At 42.7% G+C, this 20,002-nt stretch overlaps 1 protein-coding gene across 5 annotated transcripts in view; it reads right to left on the minus strand.

Moving 5' to 3' along the window:
* The window catches only part of LOC144076966 (lysine-specific demethylase 2A-like), a 156,819-nt gene that overhangs the window by 46,266 nt on the left and 90,551 nt on the right, over window positions 1–20,002 (minus strand). For all 5 annotated transcript variants that reach the window (XM_077604365.1, XM_077604363.1, XM_077604364.1 and 2 more), the window contains 3 exons: window positions 18,075–18,196; window positions 3,316–3,439; window positions 1,937–2,062 (listed from right to left, as the gene is read on the minus strand). In XM_077604365.1, the coding sequence (XP_077460491.1) occupies window positions 1,937–2,062; window positions 3,316–3,439; window positions 18,075–18,196 (372 nt within the window). The remainder of the gene's footprint in view (window positions 1–1,936; window positions 2,063–3,315; window positions 3,440–18,074; window positions 18,197–20,002) is intronic.

Below are 20,002 nucleotides of genomic sequence, written 5' to 3' on the forward strand. Positions count from 1 at the left end.
AAAAATCATGAAGTTTAATTCATTTTTGACTTTATTATGGGTAAACTGAAAATGGGACCAAATCAGCTAGGTCTGAAATATACATATAGCAAAGCTAATATTTGGTTACATGTCCTTTGGCCATTTTTACTTCAATTAGGAGCTTTTGGTAGCCATCCACAAGCTTCTGGCAAGTTCCTGGTTGAATCTTTCACCACTCCTCTTGACAGAATTGGTGCATTTCAGTTTAACTTGTTGGCTTTGTGACATGGACTTGTTTCTTCAGCACTTTGGGAAGGCCATTCTAAAACCTTAATTCTTGCCTGAGTCCATTACCACTTTTTATGTATGTTTGGGGTCATTGTCCTGTTGGAACACCAAACAGTGCCCAAGACCCAACCTTTGGGCTGATGACTCTAGGTTTTCTTGAAGAATTTTAAGGTAATCCTCCTTCTTCGTTGTCCCATTGACTCTATGAAAAGCACCATTGGCAGAAAAACTGGCCCACATGATACACACACGCACGCACGCACGCATGCACACACACATACATACATACAAACAATGAGACATACACAAGTAGTACAGGTCTAGTCAGCATTGTGATCACAATGTTGTTCATCCAGCATCCAGGCTTTGAGATGATTGGCAAAGATGTTCAGAGACGGGAGTTCACGTATGATAATTGATATTAAGTTCCAGGTATGTGAGGCACGAACAGAGAAGGTGCTTTGGTTAAATGCACTCTTTCTGAAGGGAACTACAGTCACCCCCAGAGCAGTCCTTCCTTGTTGATCTGTTGGAATTTTTTTTTCAAATTCTTGCAGTGGAGAAGGTTTGTGGTGGAAGTTTTTGTAAACTAAGGTGGCATCAGCATATTTAACAGTTTTGTCCCAGTTCAGGCATTTGAGTGGTTGTTTTTTTTAATATCCGAGAGTGATGGAACGTTTTTGGTTTTATATCCAATACTTTCAGAGCTTGCTAATATTTGTTATTCGACTAGAGCCTATCCCAGCTGAATTGGTGGCCAGCCAATCGCAGCGCACAAGGAGACAACCATTCACCCTCACACTCATACCTCGTGGCAATTTAGAGTGTCCAATCAGCCTACCATGCATGTTTTTGGAATGTGGGAGGGAACCTGAGTACCTGGAGGAAACCCACGCAGGCCCGGCCACGGAGGACATGCAAACTCCACACAGGTGGACGTGACCTTGAATTGAACACAGGACCCCAGAGCTGTGAGGCCGACGCGCTAACCAGTCACACCACCGGAACGCCGCCAAATGTAATACCTGCATTCAAAATACCTATTTTCCTGTTCAACTATACTCTACACTTTCCTTCTGTTTCCCACCTATAAGAGAACCAATATTTTGGTGTCCCTTAAACAAGGGGAAGCTAAAATTTCTTGTAGAAATTTATATATCAGTTACTGAGTTCTGAGATCGAGAAATCAATCCCAGGTCCTGGGTGGAGTTTGCATGCTCTCCTCGGGCTTGTGTGGGTTTTCTCTGGGTATTCCGGTTTCCTCCCACATTCCAAAAACATGTTGAAAACTAGTTGAAAACTCTAAATTGCCCCTAACTTTTTGAACAAATTTGTAAAAATCAACATCCCTGAATTATGGTTTCTACCCAAGGCAATAATAACCAATTGATTTTGCATGTCAAAAGTTATAATAAATTATTAAAATGTTGGATACAACAATTCTTTTTTTTCTGTCCTCATTTACACAGAACCTGCGGACTAACGCCTATTCAAACGGTTCCTGTGCAAACCAGTTTGCTCTGATTTCAATTCAATCACAAATGTAGAATATGTATAACATATTACACTGCTTTTCAACCTACTCAACATTTTTTAAACGTTACTGCTTGTGTCATGAAAATTCCCAAAACACAAATTTGCAGGTGTACAATGTACAAAAAAAATCAGAAAAATAAATAAATTATACCATAAGGCAAGAAGGATGGACTATTTGTGCACAGTTGGAACATTCCATCAGAATAGAGTTATCTCCAGTTTCATCTTGGTTAGGCTCCTTGCATATTTCACAAAGAGCAGACAGTGGAAGTCCTGGCTGACATCGAGAAAAGAAAATCAAAGTCACAAAAATGACAATTTATTGTATTTTTTTAAAAACTGTGATTTATAAGACTAGCACTTATTCACTGAACATTTTTTTAATGTGGTTCAATGTCTGATAAGTTGACCTGCCAATTTTGGTTTTCAATTGACCAATGCTAAATTACAGGTAGTCAATAAACAAAATGACAGGCATGCCCAAGGTTTTGCACCTGTGTTCATTCGGATTGCTTATCTTCCGCTAGTCTGATAAATCAAGTTTCATCTGAAAACAGGGTAAAGTTTCTATGACAACGACCAAACTTTGGGCAAAGTCTGATTAATCAGTGTCAAGTCTCTATGACAACGACCAAACTTTGGGCAAAGTCTGATTAATCAGTGTGGAGTCTATATGGTAACGACCAAACTTTGGGCAAAGTCTGATTAATCAGTGTCAAGTCTCCATGACAACGACCAAACTTTAGGCAAGTTTCTTATGACAACGGTGTTTCTATACTTACAAAAACTGATAAAATATGAACAAGCAATTGCCAAGTGACTTTGTCATCTTATCTTACAGTTACAAGTTCTGACGAATGATTCGTCTTGTGCGACTTCAGCGTGGCAACTGATTCGGAATCGATTTAAAGGTAGCTTTTATCGCTTTAACGTTTTCATTTTCATTTTGTTTTGAAACAAATCCTATCATTTCTGGGGTTGTTCTCAAGGAAGTAGGCTTACACAGCACTGGTAAGTCTTATCAAAATGCCTGCTCGGGTTCAGTGAAATGGATGGTAATTTTGATGACACTTCTAATCACAAACCCAGACACTCGCAGAGGTTTATTGGTTCGCATTCGACGAAATATCCTATGTTGAAGTCATCTCCAAAAGCACCGACATTTGCGCATTGCAGAATATGCAAGTGCGACTTCAGTGTGACACATGTTGGAATTACCGACTGTAAAACACACAAAGAAGGACCCAAACACAAAGATAAACTAATTTTCATTATGCTGTCCTTCAATAGTTTGCAAACACTATTTCAATTAATATAAAACATGATAATAAAAGTTAGATTTAAATTGTCTTACGCTTATTTTTTTTATATATCATAAGGATTTTGCGTGAATCGCATTCACTCTGGAAATACTCCAGAAATGGGACAAAGGTACTCCTGAAATGGGGTCGACGGAGGTTGGCAGCTCTGCCACTGTTTCAAAGCCTGTTTATCACTGTTATTTTCCATTAAACAAAGAAACAAACTTACTGAAAGACACTGGCGCAGCACACAGGTTTGCTTGAGCTTTCCAGGTCCTCCAAACTTTTTCATGTCTCGGCAGAAGTTACAATCTCCACATTCAGCTCTCATACATGCTTCACACCGTTTACATCTAAAAAAAGATACATATTCATGAAACACCACCCGTACTCGTTACCGTGAATGGAACGGTGCTGGCCTCCGCCTGGAGTGTGTCCTTTTTGGGTCGGGCTGGCGCCGTGCTCCCCTGTTGGGAACCAGTGGCCACACACGCGGGTGCAGACCCGCTAGCCGACAGCGCACCAACCCCAGTTCCGACATCATAGAGATGTAGTTTACCTTGGCCAAGAAGAGGCCAGCGAGGTGTTGGTAGATGAGGGAAGCAACTCTAGCACGGCATTTTCAAAATAAAATACCGGATACACGAAGCGTATTCAAGTTTTGGGGTGAATGTTTGATTTCGTTTGATATTTTATCATTTGTATTGTTTTTTTCGTATGTTGGAACAAAAGGTTTCACATCAAAGTTGAATTGTAACGTGAATATTTCATATGTAGAAGCATTCGTGAATAAGTAGAACTACCACTGTATTGGTTGGTATCCTTATATGCAGCGGACAAAAGGGGAAGGTTAATATAGTTGAACACACACTTAAGTATTGAGACAATAGGTAGCACATTTAGTTCCAAAATAAAATGAATATTCCAGAAATATGGAGGAAGGCAGAATTGCCAAATTATGCAGTTTCTAAACGATTGTTACTTTACCAAAACAAACATTGAAAACGTACAATTATTTGTAAGTGTTACATTTTGTCTATAAGGATAACAAATTAAGTAAGGTACCGTATTTTGTAGGCTATAAGTCACAGTTTATTTTAATCAGGAGTGTGACTTGTGTGAAATTATTCACGGAATAAAATATAATTCCACCTGTTATTTTTATACTAAAAGGGAAGACGGCAGTCTAGGCCTTTTTCATTCATTCATTCCCCGAATCGGTTTTCCTCACAAGGGTTTCAGGGGGTGCTGGAGCATATCCCAGGTAACTACAGGCACCAGGCAGGGGAAACCCTAAAACGGAAGCCATCCATTCGTAGAGCACAAGGAGACGGACAAACATTCACACTCACACTGATACCCATGAGCAATTTAGAGTTTTCAAGCAGCCTACCATGCATGTTTTGAGGATGAGGAAACCCACAAAAGCCCAGAAAACACGTAAACTCCACACAGCGAGGACTAACCTGGGATCGAACACTTGACCCCAGAATTGTGAGGCTGACGTGCTAACCATTCGTCCATCTGACTGTTTTTTTATACAATAATAAGAAAAACACATTATTACCATATTTACTCGCATATAAGCCACCCCCGCTTATAAGCCGTACCCTTAAAATTGTTGAATTTTACGGCGCCATTTTGTCATGACGTTATCGTGTCATGGCGTTGTCAACTTGCAGTTTCATGCCTGTCGTGGTTTTAAGCGCAAATCAGCTGTACCCTCGGTTCTGTCATCATTTTTTGCCCGACAAAAGCGGCTTGTATGCGAGTAAATACGGTATATCATGCATCATTAGACAATGGAAGAAGCTAAACATGACATGAGCAACTGGAGTGGAGCTCCATAAAAGGAAGGTATCACCTCGTGGGGTCTCAATGATCCTAAGAGAGGTGAAGAATCACACACACACTCTCGCCGTACCTCATGCCCTCTTGGTAGAAAAAAAGGTCCACTGTTGGAGCAATCATTAGAAAATAGGAAACATGATGGTGGAACTTAAACAAGACATCAACTCGTGGGGTCTCAATGATCCTAAGAAAGGTGAGGAATCAGCCCAGAATTACATGAGAATACTTGGTCTATGACCTGAAAAGACCTGGGTCGTTTGCTTTGAAGGTGACTGTCGATAATGCATAAATGGATGGTTTGATATAATGCATGGCATGAAATGTTCCCCTGGTTAAATAGGCACATGTCAAGGTCCATCTTAAGTTTGCCAATGATTCTTTATATAAAAGAGAGGAGTCATGAGAGATTTTGTGGTCAGATGGGACTAAAATTGATTTTTTATTTGTCAGAATTCCACTAACCGTGTTTGGAGGAAAAAGAATGAGGAGTACCATCCCAAGAACACCATCCCTCCTGTGATGCACGAGGGTGGTGGCATCTTGCTTTGGGAGTGCTTTTCTGCACATGGGAGAAAACGACTCCATTATATTAAGGAGAGGATGACCGGAACAATGTAATGTGAGATTTTGGAGAATAACGTCCTTCCCTCAGTCAGAGTATTGAAGATGGGTCATGGCTTGGTCTTCAAACATAACAATGACCCGTCGCACAAAGCCAGGAAAACAAAAGAATGGCTCCGTACGAAGCATATCAAGGTTCTGGCGTAGCCAAGCCAGTCTCCAGACCTAAACCAAATAGAAAATCTTTGGAGGGAGCTCAAACTCTGTGTTTCTCAGCGACAGCACAGAAACCTGACTGATGTGTGTAGGTGTGGGCAAAAATCCCCTACCAAAACTACAGGAAACGTTTGACCTCTGTAATTGCAAACAAAGGCTACTGCACCAAATATCATTTTTTTTTTCAGGTGTTTAAATACTTAATTGCAGCTGTATCACACAAATAAATTGTTTAAAAAAAAATCACAAATTGTGATTTCTGGATTTTTCTTTTTAGATTATATCTCACTGTGAAAATGTACCTACGATAAAAATTTCAGAGCTATCCATGATTTCCAGTAATCGCTCTATTATCGCGGTTAATGTAGACCAGACATGGACGCGATAAACGAAAAACAGCAAAGTATGGTCCCCCATATTTATAAAATAAATAAATAAATAATAATAATAATTGTATTATTATTTTTTTTACTTGAGTGCTGAGTTCTAGTAGCAAGCGGAGGACATGGGAGTTGGTTCCGATTGAAAGTTTCAGCGTGGATTTTCACATTTTTATGAACTTACAAAAACATTTTTATAAAAAATAAAAAAAATCCCCCAGAAAAAAAACATGTAGTGAAACCGCGATAGTTGAAGCCGCGATAATTGAGGGATTAGTGTAACTTGCAATACTCACTGCATTTACATTCGCGCGCACACACCGAGTGTAAATGGTTGTTCGTCTCCTAGTTCCCTGCGATTGGATAGCAAGCAATTCAGCGTGTCTCCAGCCTGTTGCTCATAGTTGGCTGGAATAGGCTCCAGCACCCCCGCCACCTTGTTGTTTCTTTTACCAATATCTTTGTATTTTTGGTTATTTTGTTGTGTTGTATCCCTTAAAATTTAAAAAACCAATCAATATATTTTTTAAACCAAATCACTTTTACCTGATTCCGATCCTCTAAAAAAATGCAGTAATTGGCCCAATTTCCGATTATGTGATGATATCGGGAATATATGAGTTTGATTTATTTAATAAGGGACAACACATTAATTAACATATTTATATTCAAGTAATTGAACATATATATGTAAATACCGTATTTTCACGACTATTAGGCGCACATAAAAGTCTGAAATTTTCTCCAAAATAGACAGGGCGCCTTATAATACAGTGCGCTTTATAGATGGACCAATACTAAAATTGTTATCACGATAAAATAAAATAAATCCGTCGATAGGACAACTATGGCAAGCAGCCCCCGACTCTACTATTTTCCCGTAGAAAATAGTAGTACTGCGCAGTGACTGCTGGGAGTAGTTTTTTTTGTCAATACGCCCAATGGATTGTTGCCTGCCAGTCGGCATCAACACTAGCTAGCTACTATTTGTGAACGAATTGTGGCCTGGCGATCGCCATCAACACAGCTGCGAAGCATGGAAGACAGCCTTGGAATAGTTACGCTAGCTACTAGCTAGCTACCATTTGGGAATGAATTGTGGCCGCCTGGACGAACGTATTAAACTCAGCGTTTTCGATGGACAAATGTTCAATTCGGACACAGATAATGAGGACTTTGATGGTTTTGTGGGTGATGATGACATGAGTACATTGTAAAATGGCTAAATAAAGTACAACCGAACTCAGTCTTGCTTCCATTGCCTTTTTAAAAATGTGTTTTTAGCGTGCGGGTGTAGCGTGCATTTGGTACATGTAGCACCAAATTAGTGTGTTCGCCGTTGTAGTATATTGATATTATTAGTGCAACGTTATCACAGCCGTCAACCTGGGTGTATTGACAAAAGGACTATTTATCCCAGCAGTCACTGCGCACCGGAAATAGCGTCTGTGGCTGCTTTCGTAGACAGCGCTATTACGGTTCGATAATCATCCATAAATAATATATATATGCCATGCCTGGCTTCACGAAAAGTGGTAGGCAGCGCCGGCTTCTTACGCTACGATTTGTGAATGGATTGATGGAAATGACGGTGACTCTGAGAACGAATAGAGGGGACCCGGCTTTTTGGAAGGCTCGTTTGGGCAATTGTTTAATCCGGACACAGAAAATGAGGACTTTGAGGTATTTGTGGGTGACGATGACGTGAGTGAGTTGTAAAATGTCTAAATAAAGTACAACCGAACTCAGTTTTGCTTCCGTTGCCTTTTTAAAACATGTTTTTAGCGTGTGGGTGTAGCGTGCAAGAACTATATTTCCCAGCAGTCACTGCGCACCGGAACCCGGAAATAGGCTGCTTCCGGTAGCCAGCGCTATTGCGTTTCGATGTTCATCCATATATAATATATATGTGTCTAATGAAACAGTGCGTGCTTTGTGTGTCTAAAATACAGAAATAGCACTCGTTACTGACACTGCGGCGTAAAATACGATGCACCGAATAGTCGTGAAAATACGGTATGTAAGATTGTAGCCGCGGGCGAATTTCGATCTTTAGTCCCTTGTGTAGGTTGAAAATAAACGATGAAACATACTAGACACACACACACGCACACGCGCACACACACGCACACACACACAACACGCACGCGCACACCACAGTTTTAGACAGCATTGTGATCGCAATTTTGTTCGTCTAACAGCCAGGCTTTAAGATGATTGGTAAAGAGGTTCAGAGATGGGAGTTCACGTGTGGTAATTGGTATTGTAATTCAGGTATGTGCGGAACGGACAGAGAAGGTGCTTCGGATGAATGCACTTGTTTAGAAGGAAACTCCACAGTCACCTCTAGAGCCAGCTCTTTTTGATGGGTTGGAACTTTTAGTACAAAATCTCACAGTGGAGGAGGAGCTTTGTGTTGGAAAATTTTGTAAACTAAGGTGGCATCTGCATATTTAACAGTATTATCCAAGCTCAGGGGTTTAAGTTTTTTATTATTATTATTTTTTAATCTGACAGTGGTGGTCCGTTTTTGGCTTTCTGTCCAAAACTTTCAGAGCTTGCTTATAAATGGTTTAAAATTGTTGTAATGTTGTTTTGCAGGCCGATGACCAACTTGTTAGGCAGTAAGTATTGTGTGACATAATTGTGTCAAAATATAGTTGTCACGTTTTGTTGGGATTTTTGGGTTTGTGCGCGTGTGTGTGCTTGTGTGTGAGCACACGTTTTCCTTGTGTGTAATGTCTGGCTGATGTGTATGTCTCACCTCTTATGTCCCTCCTGGTTTCCCTTCCTCTCGTGGCCAGCTGGTTGTAGTTTATAACTAGCTTTTGTCCGTGTATTTAAGGGAAGTGTTTGCTGACGTCTTTTGTTGGAGTATTACCGCGTGCACCTTGTGTTTCCCCGTCCACGTAAGTCATGTTTTTGCCTCTTCGTCACTGTGCATCTTCCCCTGTTTATTTGTCACTTCTGTATTGAGCATTTTTTGTCATTAAAACCCGAAGTTGTTTTTTCCTGCCTCGCATCCTGGGTTCTGTAGGAGAAAAGGCGGTGAATGTGCTGGTGCACAACTGAGTGTTTTAATGACAAAATATGCTCAGTAGATGAGGGTGGGAATGCAGATCGACTGGTAAATGAAGACCTTTGCCTTTGGGCTCAGCTCTTTCTTCCCCACAACAAATCAATGCAAAGTCTGCAACACTACAGACGCTCCACCGATCCGCCTATCGATCTCCTGCTCCATTCTTGCCTCACCTGGCAACAAGACCCCAAGACACTTAAACTCCTCCACTTGGGGAAGGACCTCATCCCTGACCCTGAGAGAGCATGGCACCTTTTTCCAACTGTGGACCATGGTCTCAGATTTGGAGGCACTGATAGATCATGGCTTGATGAAGCAAACAGAACCACATCATCTGCAAAAATCAGGGATGCAATACTGAGGTCACAAAACCGGAACCCCACAACACCAGTGGTGCGTCTAGATATTCTGTCCATAAAATTTATGAACAGAATCGGTGACATAAGGCAGCTCTGGCGGAGTCCAACCTCAACTGGAAAGGGATCCAACTTACTGCCGGCTACACAAACCAGACTCAGACACCAGTCACAGAGGGACCGGTCCCCACGTATCAGGGATTACGGAACCTGATACTCCCGGAGTATAAACACCCCCCACCCCCCGCCCCACAACACTCCCCGGGGAAGACGGTTGAACACCATCTCCAAGTCCACACAGCACATGTAGAATGGTTGGGCAAACTCCCCGAGAACCCCACTGAGGATATAGAGCAGATCCACCGTTCCACAGCCAGGATGAAAACCACACTGCTCCTCCTGAATCCGACATTCCACCTCCCGACAAACCCTCCTCTCCAGTACCCCGGAATTTTTTTTTCTTCCAAGACGGAGGCGCCTGCGCGAACAGCGGTCAAAGCCCATCTCTGCTTGTGCACTCTTTTCATGTGTTTTGTGTGTCTTGTCGCGAGTTGTTCGACAAAACCGGACTTTAAATCCAGCTATAACTGTTTAGACTTATTAAACATCGGTTACCAGCAGTGAAATATGATTCCTAGCAACATTCACCGGGAAGATAGCATACCAGAAGAGATCGCGATACTAGAGGTGGTGGTGGTTTGTTAACGGGACTGGTCGCCAAAAGAGAAGGCGTCGGGGAAGAAAACAGAAGCGAGGCTGTCGAGCAGGCGTGTTGTGTAAGCTCAGGAAAGTACCACTCAAACCTTCGCTGCCGAACATATATCTTTCCAATGTCAGATCCATTGTAAACAAAATGGACGATATGGAGTTAGAGCTCGCTGCTTAATGCTACGTTCGCAAATGATCCATGTTGATAATCACAGAGACGTGGCTTCACCCACAAATATGTGACGCTACCGTGCAGCTAGCAGGACGCACGCTACTCAGATCAGACAGGACGTTCAACTCAGGAAAAAATAAGAGGTGGTGGGCTTTGCATTTATGTGAATGAACGATGGCGTAACAATAGCACTGTTCTGGTTAGACACTGTTCCCCAAACATAGAATTCAGAGATGCAGACCCTTCTTTCTGCCCAGAGAGATAGCCGTTGTTATAAACACTGCTGTCTAAATCCCACCGGACACTAAGGTAAATATTGCTCTCTCCCTACTAATGGACACAATAAACAATCAACAGAACGCCTACCCAGTGCCGCACATTTGCAGGAGATTTTAATCGGGCAAATTTCAAAACTGTTCTGCCAATTTTTTACCAACACGTGAATTGTCCAACAAGAGAGGATAAAATGAAGGATCAAGGCTGCCAAAGCAGACTACAGGGGGAAGAAGGGCAGGGTGTTTTGTGAGACCTGTAGCGTCTCTGGCAGACGCTACAGGTCTCACAAAACATGGACAAATAAACTAAGGAACAGTTTTTTTCCTCAGAGCCATCAGGGCTCTGAACTTGCATTAGCACGACACACAATCCCTTCTCTGCAATAACTTCGGGGTGTGCAATAACAATGTGCAATATTTTAGAATTTACCTTGCCCGGACGTGACTTTTTATATTTTTATATTACTTATGTTTTTACTGGGAAAACGCACTTTTTGAAGTAGTACCACCAATTTCGTTATACGCAGCTGTGTATAATGAAAATAAAGGCTTTTGATTTGATTGATTTGAACTTGACGACCCTCGAATGATGTGGCAGAGCATACGGACTGAGACTGACGGATCTGAGACTCCTGCGGACTCAGATGCGGCACTCGCAGAGGACCTAAACAACTTTTTTGCCTGCTTTGAGTAGCAAGCCAACCACCCAGTCACACCACATAAACCTCGAGTACATCTCACACCACTCGGGAAGAAGCCCCACCCCACTCATTGTGGAGGTAGTGGTTGTGTGACGTGTGCTCCGAGCAGTCAACCCCCGGACGGCCACAGGACCGGATGGAATACCAGGCAAAGTACTTAAGGCCTGTGCTGACCAACTATAGCACCAGTCTTGATGGACATTTTCAACCTTTCACTGGAACAAGCCTCCATCCCAGCCTGTCTGAAATCGGCCACCATCATCCCAGTACCCAAGAAGTCACCCGCTAACAATCTGGGCGACTACCAATTGGTACTGAAACACATCAGAGCCTGTCTTCCCCTCATCCACGACCCACATTAGGTGAGCAGGGTAAAGCGGGCTTGTTTCACCTGAAGTCCTGGATGAGTTCCATGGTTTTTATAAACGTTTAGCGCCAAGTCGCACCACTCGCTGAGTCTATGGACCCAACAAGAAACAAGCAGACACAGAAAATCAATATAGAGTGGGGCAAATAAGTATTTAGTCAACCACCAATTGTGAAAGTTCTCCTATAGATTAGAGAGGCCTGTAATTGTCAACATGGGTAAACCTCAACCATGAGAGACAGAATGTGGGAAAAAAACAGAAAATTACATTGTTTGATTTTTAAAGAATTTATTTCCAAATTAAGAGTGGAAAATAAGTATTAGGTCACCTACAAACAAGCAACATTTCTGGCTGTCAAAGATGTCTAACTTCTTCTAACAAGGTCTCTACTCGTTACGTGTATTAATAGCACCTGTTTTAACTCATTATCGTAAAAAAAAAACACCCGTCCCCAACCTCAGTCTCTCACACTCCAAACTCCACTATGGCCAAGACCAAAGAGCTGTCAAAGGACACCAATGACAAAATTGTAGATCTGCACCAGGCTGGGAAGACTGAACCTGCAATAGGTCAAACGCTTGGTGTAAAGAAATCAACTGTGAGACCAATTATTAGGAAATGGAAGACATACAAGACCACTGATAATCTCCCTCGATCTGGGGCTCCATGCAAGATCTCACCCTGTGGCATCAAAATGATAACAAGAACAGTGATCAAAAATCCCAGAACCACATGGGGGGACCTATTGAATGGCCTACAGAGGGCTGGGACCACAGTAACAAAGGCTACTATCAGTAACAAAATGCGCCGCCAGGGACTCAAATCCTGCCCTGCCAGACGTGTCCCCCTGCTGAAGCCAGTACACATCCAGGCCCGTCTGCGATTCGCTAGAGAACATTTGGATGATCCAGAAGAGGACTGGGATAATGTGTTATGGCCAGATGAAACCAAAATAGAAGTTTTTGGTAGAAACACAGGTTCTCGTGTTTGGAGGAAAAAGAATACTGAATTGCATCCGAAGAAGACCATACTAACTGTGAAGCATGTGGGTGGAAACATCATGCTTTGGGGCTGTTTTTCTGTAAAGGGACCAGGACGACTGATCTGTGTAAAGGAAAGAATGAATGGGCCCATGTATTGAGAGATTTTGAGTGAAAATATCCTTCCAAAAGCAAGGACATTGAAGATGAGACATGGCTGGGTCTTTCAGCATGACAATGATCCCCAACACACAGCCAGGGCAACAAAGGAGTAGCTTTGTAAGAAGCATTTCAAGATCCCGAAGTGGCTTAGCCAGCCTCCAGATCTCAACCCCATAGAAAATCTGTGGAGTTGAAAGTCCGTGTTGCCAAACGACAGCCTCAAAACATCACTGCTCTAGAGGAGATCTGCATGAAGGAATGGGCCAAATTACCAGCAACAGTGTGAAAAGCTTGTGAAGAGTTACAGAAAACGTTTGGCCTCCGTTATTGCCAACAAAGGGTACATAAAGTATTGATATGAACTTTTGGTATTAACCAAATACTTATTTTCCACCATGATTTGCAAATAAATTCTTTAAAAATAAAACAATGTGATTTTCTGTTTTTTTTCTTCTACATTCTGTCTCTCATGGTTGAGGTTTACCCATTGTTAGGGTTAATTGTCTTACATTATTATATATTTGCTTGCAATGAAGAACGCTTTGCTTCACTTAGAATGTTAGGGTTATTAGTCTTACATTATTATTTATTTGCCTGCAATGAAGAACGCTTTGCTTTACTTAGCTTATTAACATTAGAAAAGAATAGTACATCTGCTTGCAACCATTTAAATGCTTTGCTTGTTAGTTAGACCAAACAACAGGAAGGTCGAATCCTCTTGGACAGCTGGAATATGGAGAAGATCCTTCGGCACTACATGACCTTCATCTGTTTTGAGAACTAAACATTCTATTGTAACTCGGGTCCTTGACTATCAACTTCTCACGCCTGTTTTCCACCCCTCCCTTGAGAGCTGAGACGTCCATTGTAACTAGGGTCCTTGAAGCTAATAAACAGGGAAAAGATGCGTGTAACGCCAGAATGAACCTGGACGAAGGCGAGTCGGTTCGATTCTCTCTTGCAAGAAAACCCAGAGGATTGTCCTGTCTCTTTTATTTGTGCGTGCATTTGGTAATGCCTATTGGTGAACCTAACATATTGGTCCTACGAGCCTGGGAGTCAACATGCCGAAAGGAATACGGGCGCTTGGTCGACATCTGGGAAAGACTGTAGCCACGGCATCTAAAACCTTTTGCGGGCTGGATTTTCAGCTGAGCGCCGGGTTCACGACGGTTGAAGACCCATCCTACTAAAAGAGACATCAGAAGACATCTCTGGTGAGCCACATGAATGTTTGCAGTTGTTGAGGGTTCCGAATGCGGGGAAAGAGCATTGCATGTGAAGGTCTATTTTGAGAAGTGGACCCGCGTCCTGGGGACGGCGACGGCAAAACCCTGTGAATACTAGTCCCTAACAGGTGAAGAGACAAAGCATGAGTCTATAAAACTTAGGGCGTCGGTGTCCTGTACCAGGGCCGGTAGGTACTTAAACTCTGAAAGTATACCTGGAGAGTATACTTGTGTGTTGCGTGTGTAGTGATAACCTAAGGAAAACAAACAGATGGAAAAAAAAATACTACCTAATTGCACACCAACTAACTTCAAAATGGGGAGCTCAAATAGCAAGGCGGCTAGTGAAGACGTTCCAAAACAGCGTCTGCCGTGTAAAGATTGGAAATTTGTCGAAAATCAAAGCGCTTCAAGGGTTAAACACCTAAACTTATGGATAAACAAATATGGGTTTGCTGCCCAGCTTAATATGCATAAAATAGTAGATCTGCAGGATAAGATACGCTTTAGGCGTGGGGATTATCTTTATAAAATGGAGAAGGATGGATATGATTATACCAATTATTGGTTCTTGATGGCAAAAAACGTTGCGATGGAAATGTTAAGAAAATTGAGCGGAGTGGTTATGAGCATGTTGATAAAAGCAAGGCTCAAAAAGCAGAGCATGCTATTTCATTCTGCAGAAAAGATGATGAGAAGGGTCCTTTTTGTAAAAAAAAAAAAGAATAGCGGGGCCTCCTCGACTGAAGGAGAATTTTTTTACCGAGATAGGTGGCGAGAGCGTAGGGATGTTAGCCAAGAGATTGGGAGAAAAGAAATGAGGAGGTTAAACAGAAACCGAGTTTTCAAAAAGGCTGCGTGCTGGGTTTGTGGAGAATTGGGGCATATAATAATAATAATCGGACATAGGCCCTGTCGTCATTATCAACAACCAAAAAGCCTACTTGTCATCACACCCAGAAACAGCGTGTGACGAAATTGGTGGTGCTTCTCCATAAGCTGCGTTTACTCGGCAAAAGACCTAAATAAGTGATAGTTACGGAATCTTGTAATTTGGCATTCTGCTGTTATGGATACAGGTCGCTTACCTCTCACTGTTTTTCACTTACCTTCAGTCAGCTAGTAGGAGGCAGATCACCACCCAAACATCTTTTCATATTACCGCAAAAGGGAATGTGTGTTATGTTACCGCAAATTTAGAGTTCTGATGGATGTGGGGAAAAAACTGTCCTTAAGCCTATTTGTCCGTGCTTTGTGGGACTTATAGCGTATGCCAGAGGGCAGCAGCTGGAACAGATTGTGACCAGGGTGGTAAGGGTCCCCTATGATGTTCCTGGCTCTGCTGAGGTAACGAGGGCTGGCAATATCTTCCAGTGAGGGCAGAGAGCAGCCGACAATCCTCTGGGCAGTGTTAATCACTTTCTGCATGGCCTTTTTGTCAGCCGCCGTGCTTCCAGCGTACCACATTGTGATGCAGTACGCCAGGATGCTCTCTACAGTGGTTCTATAGAAGGTTATCAGAAGCTTGGTGCCCAAGTTGTTCTTCCTAAGTACCCTGAGGAAATGGAGTCGTTTCTGAGCCTTCTTTACCACTGCCGTGATGTTTGTAGACCATGAGAGCTTATCCGTGACGTGGACCCCCAGGAATTTAAAGGACTGGACCCTGTCTACACATACTCCATTTATGAGGAGTGGGGCCAGATCTGTGCCGTGTTTGCGAAAGTCCAGGATTATTTCTTTAGTTTTCGTGGTGTTCAGTGTGAGATTGTTCACCGAGCACCACGAAGACAATTTGTTAACCTCATCTCTGTAGGCCGACTCATCCCCTCCTGAGATGAGTCCGACCACAGTGGTGTCGTCAGCGAATTTGATGATGGCGTTAGACTGGTGGGTGGGTGTACAGTCGTATGTGTACAGAGAGTACAGAAGAGGACTCAGTACACAGCCTTGAGGGGAGCCAGTGCTCAGTGTAATGGAGGAAGAGAGGTGGGGACCACGTCTAACAGTCTGTGGTCGGTTGGTCAAGAAGTTCTTTATCCAGCAGCAGATTGAAGAGGATAGTCCAAGGTGGGAGAGTTTGTCAGTCAGAATGTCCGGTTTTATGGTGTTGAAGGCTGAGCTATAGTCAATGAAGAGCATCCTCACGTAGTTCCCATGGTGTTCCAGGTGGCTCAGTGCTGTATGAAGAGCAATGGCAATAGCATCCTCAGTGGACCTGTTTGCTCTATAAGCAAACTGGTGAGGGTCAATTGAGGGAGGGATTGTATTCCTGATATGGCGGGCTACCTCCTTTTCAAAGGACTTCATGATCACAGGCGTGAGTGCAACAGGCCTATAATCATTCATGCTGTCAATGGTTGGCTTTTTGGGGACAGGGATAATGGTGGCAGATTTCAGACAGGATGGAATGATTGATTGTTGCAGGGAACAATTGAAAATTTTTGTGAAGACTCCAGCCAGCTGGTCAGCACAGGCTTTGAGCACCTTCCCAGGTACTCCGTCTGGGCCAGCAGCCTTCCTGCTATATCGCGTGGTTGCCCAACCAAGAAGGCCTCTAAAAACGAGGCCAAATCGGCATGATTAGCCGGCATGCCTGCTCAAAATGAATTGATTGAAGACTTTAAAAATTCAAAATTTAGCGGAAATACTGGCATTTTATTTGGTTGAACCTGAGATCACATTTTTCGTGAATGGAATTCGATTAGATTTTTCGTGTGATACTGGAGCTTGTAAAACTGCAATTAAAATAGATATTCAGGTGCTAGGCGTATAAAGCGGAGGGTCTTTGTGACAACGGCAGGTGGTCAGGATACCGCCGTTTCGGAAAACAGTTCCGGCTTGGATAAGAGATCAGAATGGAGAGACATGTAAAATGTCTGTGTTAGTAGTACCTGAATGTCCTGTCAATTTACTGGGATGAGATGGCCTATTGCAGCTTGGCCTGGCTTTGATCCCGTCCGCTAGCGGGAATATGGTGGTTAAAAGATGAAGAGATTCAAAACGGCCAATTTAATGTTTTGCAGGGTTGCCAACCTGCGTTCTTTTATTATACTCTAGACTTGCCAAATAATGCGCCGACTGCGGTGGGAAGCGTCCTGTTAGCTGGGGCTGCTGATTTGATTGAGACGCGGGGGAGTATTGAAAACATGAACTCCCTCCATGTGAAAATGTGGTGCAAAATGACTGAGGGGCCTGATAAGGCCTATGAGATTTTTTTTTAGTACGGGCCACACCGGCCGAGGTTAAGGTTAAACTTCCTCAATACAGATGGTATTTCTACAGTTGTGGTGGGGGGGCGAGTTGCCTGAGAGGTTGGAATCCCTTTTTCTTGAATGGTCAACGCCACCCATGTTGACAATTACAGGCCTCTCTAATCTTTTCAAGTAAGATAACTTGCACAATTGGTGGTTGACTAAATACTTATTTGCCCCACTGTATATTGATTTTCTGTATCTGCTTGTTTGTTGTTGCGTCCATAGACTCAGCGAGTGGTGCGACTTGGCGCTGGATGTTTATAAAAACCATGGAACTCATCCAGGACTTCAGGTGAAACAAGCCCGCTTTACTCTGCTGACCTCACTTTGTCTACTGATTTATTCATTTCTTATTTATTGATTATTTATTTGTCTGTTGTTATATGTGCACTATGTGGTGAGAGCTTTAAATCTCATTATACTTGTATAATGACAATAAAATAATTTAATTGAATTCAATTCATTTGACCTTCCTGGGGTGAATGAGTGTGATTGCCCTATATTTGGAACACACCCTTACGTCCCCCTTTTTAAAAAGGAGGATCACCACCCCATTCTACCAATCTAGAGGCTCCGTCCCCGAATTTCCAGTTGCAGGCCAATTTAAAAGTACAATTGTTCTAGTTGATATTCACAAGTGGTAATTGAGTTCCGTTTAATCAAAGTGGCTTCAACAGTTGTCATATTGATGAATACCTGACCCGACGTCTTCTCAGAACAGAGATGGACGAAGCAGGCTTCTGTGGTCGTGGTATGACAGAAGCTGCAGCCAGTTTGGGACGAAGAGGTGGTGATGGAAGTGGCTGATAGTTTGAAAGCTGAAGAAAGAAAAACAGAGACTTTTTTGGGATCTGGGGGGCAGATTTCCAATATATTTTAATGATTCTCCAGAGCAGAAATGCAGAGAATGTTTATTTAATGTTTGCTTCATGATGCAGAATAGTATGGGCTACTCTTGGAGAAAATCACACATTACAGTGGGGCAAATAAGTATTTAGTCAACCACCAATTGTGCAAGTTCTCCTACTTGAAAAGAATAGAGAGGCCTGTAATTGTCAATATGGGTAAACCTCAACCACGAGAGACAAAATGTGGGGGAAAAAAAACAGAAAATCACACTGTTTGATTTTAAAACAATTGATTTGCAAATCATGGTGAAAAATAAGTATTTGGTCACCTAAAAACAAGCAAGATTTCTGGCTGTCAAAGAGGTCTAACTTCTTAGGCGTCCATAGGCTCAGCGAGTGGGGTTTTGCCTTTGCGTGTACATACACAACGACTGGTGCTGCAACAGTAGGATCATTAACACTGTCTGTTCCCCTGATTTAGAGCTCTTGGCAGTTCGGTGCAGGCCCTTCTATTTTCCTAGGGAGTTAACGATAGTAATTGTAATGGCTGTTTACATCCCACCGGATGCTAACGTTAGCACGGCACTTAGCCTCCTGCTAGCGACTGTAAACAAACAGCAGCTTGACCAACCCGATGGAGTCCTTATTGTCGCCGGTGACTTCAACAAAGCATGCATTAAAGACTGTTCTGCCTAAGTTTATCCAGTACGTGAAGTGTCATACCAGAGGATATAAAACTCTAGACCATGTTTATTCTAACATAAAACATGCTTATAGAGCCACACCCCACCCTCACCTTGCTGGACCCGACCATTTCTGCCTGTCCCTCACCCCCTCATACCCCCCACTCCAGAACCTAACAAGGCCACAAATAAAGATAATAAACACATGGCCTGAGGACGCCACTTCTCAGCTACAGGACTGTTTTTCCCACACCATTTGGGAACTTTTTGAACTTCCCTGTATCAAGAACTGCACAGACACGGTCACTGTTAATAAACGTATCCAGGTTTTTCCTAAACAAAAACCCTGAATGACCAGTGAGACAGGCACTCATCAAATGCCGTAACACCGCCTTCAGGTCAGTGGACAAGTTACAATACAGCGCTGCTAGAGCAGACCTGAAGAGAGCCATTAAAAAGGCCAAGGCAGAATATACAAAGAAAATTGAGGAGCACTTCACAGAAAATAACCCAGAGAAGATGTGGCAGGGAATTGGACACATTACCAGTTACAATGACAATAATGTGTCTGTTAACGGAGATGCCTCACTAGCAGAGGAACTGAACCTTTACTTTGCCCGCTTTGGGACTGACAAATCGGATTCAGTCTCACCACATCCACCACCTTGCAGCAGTACACTGAGGCTTCAGGAACATGAAGTGAGACAGGTACTGCGGACTGTGAACACCAGGAAGGCTTCTGGCCCTGACGGAGTACCTGGGAAGGATCTCAAAGCCTGTGCTGACCAGCTGACTGGGGTTTTCACAAAGATTTTCAATTGTTCCCTGCAAGAATCCATCATCCAAGATGGCGCCGTTCACGCGGGAGCCAGTGGAAGTAGCTCTGTACACTCTTATGTTTTTCGTGATTTACAGCCCTTCTATCTTTTTTTTAAATACATTTTAATATTTCTTAATACATTCCTTTTTACTTTACTTTGTACTTTATACTTTTTACTTTAATGTTTTTACAACTTTCCTTGTTCTTTTAGCCTGGCTTCTTTCGGCTACTTCTTTTTTTGGAACCATTCAGCCATGCCTACGCTGTCACACA

This window comes from Stigmatopora argus, chromosome 7 (genome assembly GCF_051989625.1).
Source record: "Stigmatopora argus isolate UIUO_Sarg chromosome 7, RoL_Sarg_1.0, whole genome shotgun sequence".
Taxonomy (NCBI): domain Eukaryota; kingdom Metazoa; phylum Chordata; class Actinopteri; order Syngnathiformes; family Syngnathidae; genus Stigmatopora; species Stigmatopora argus.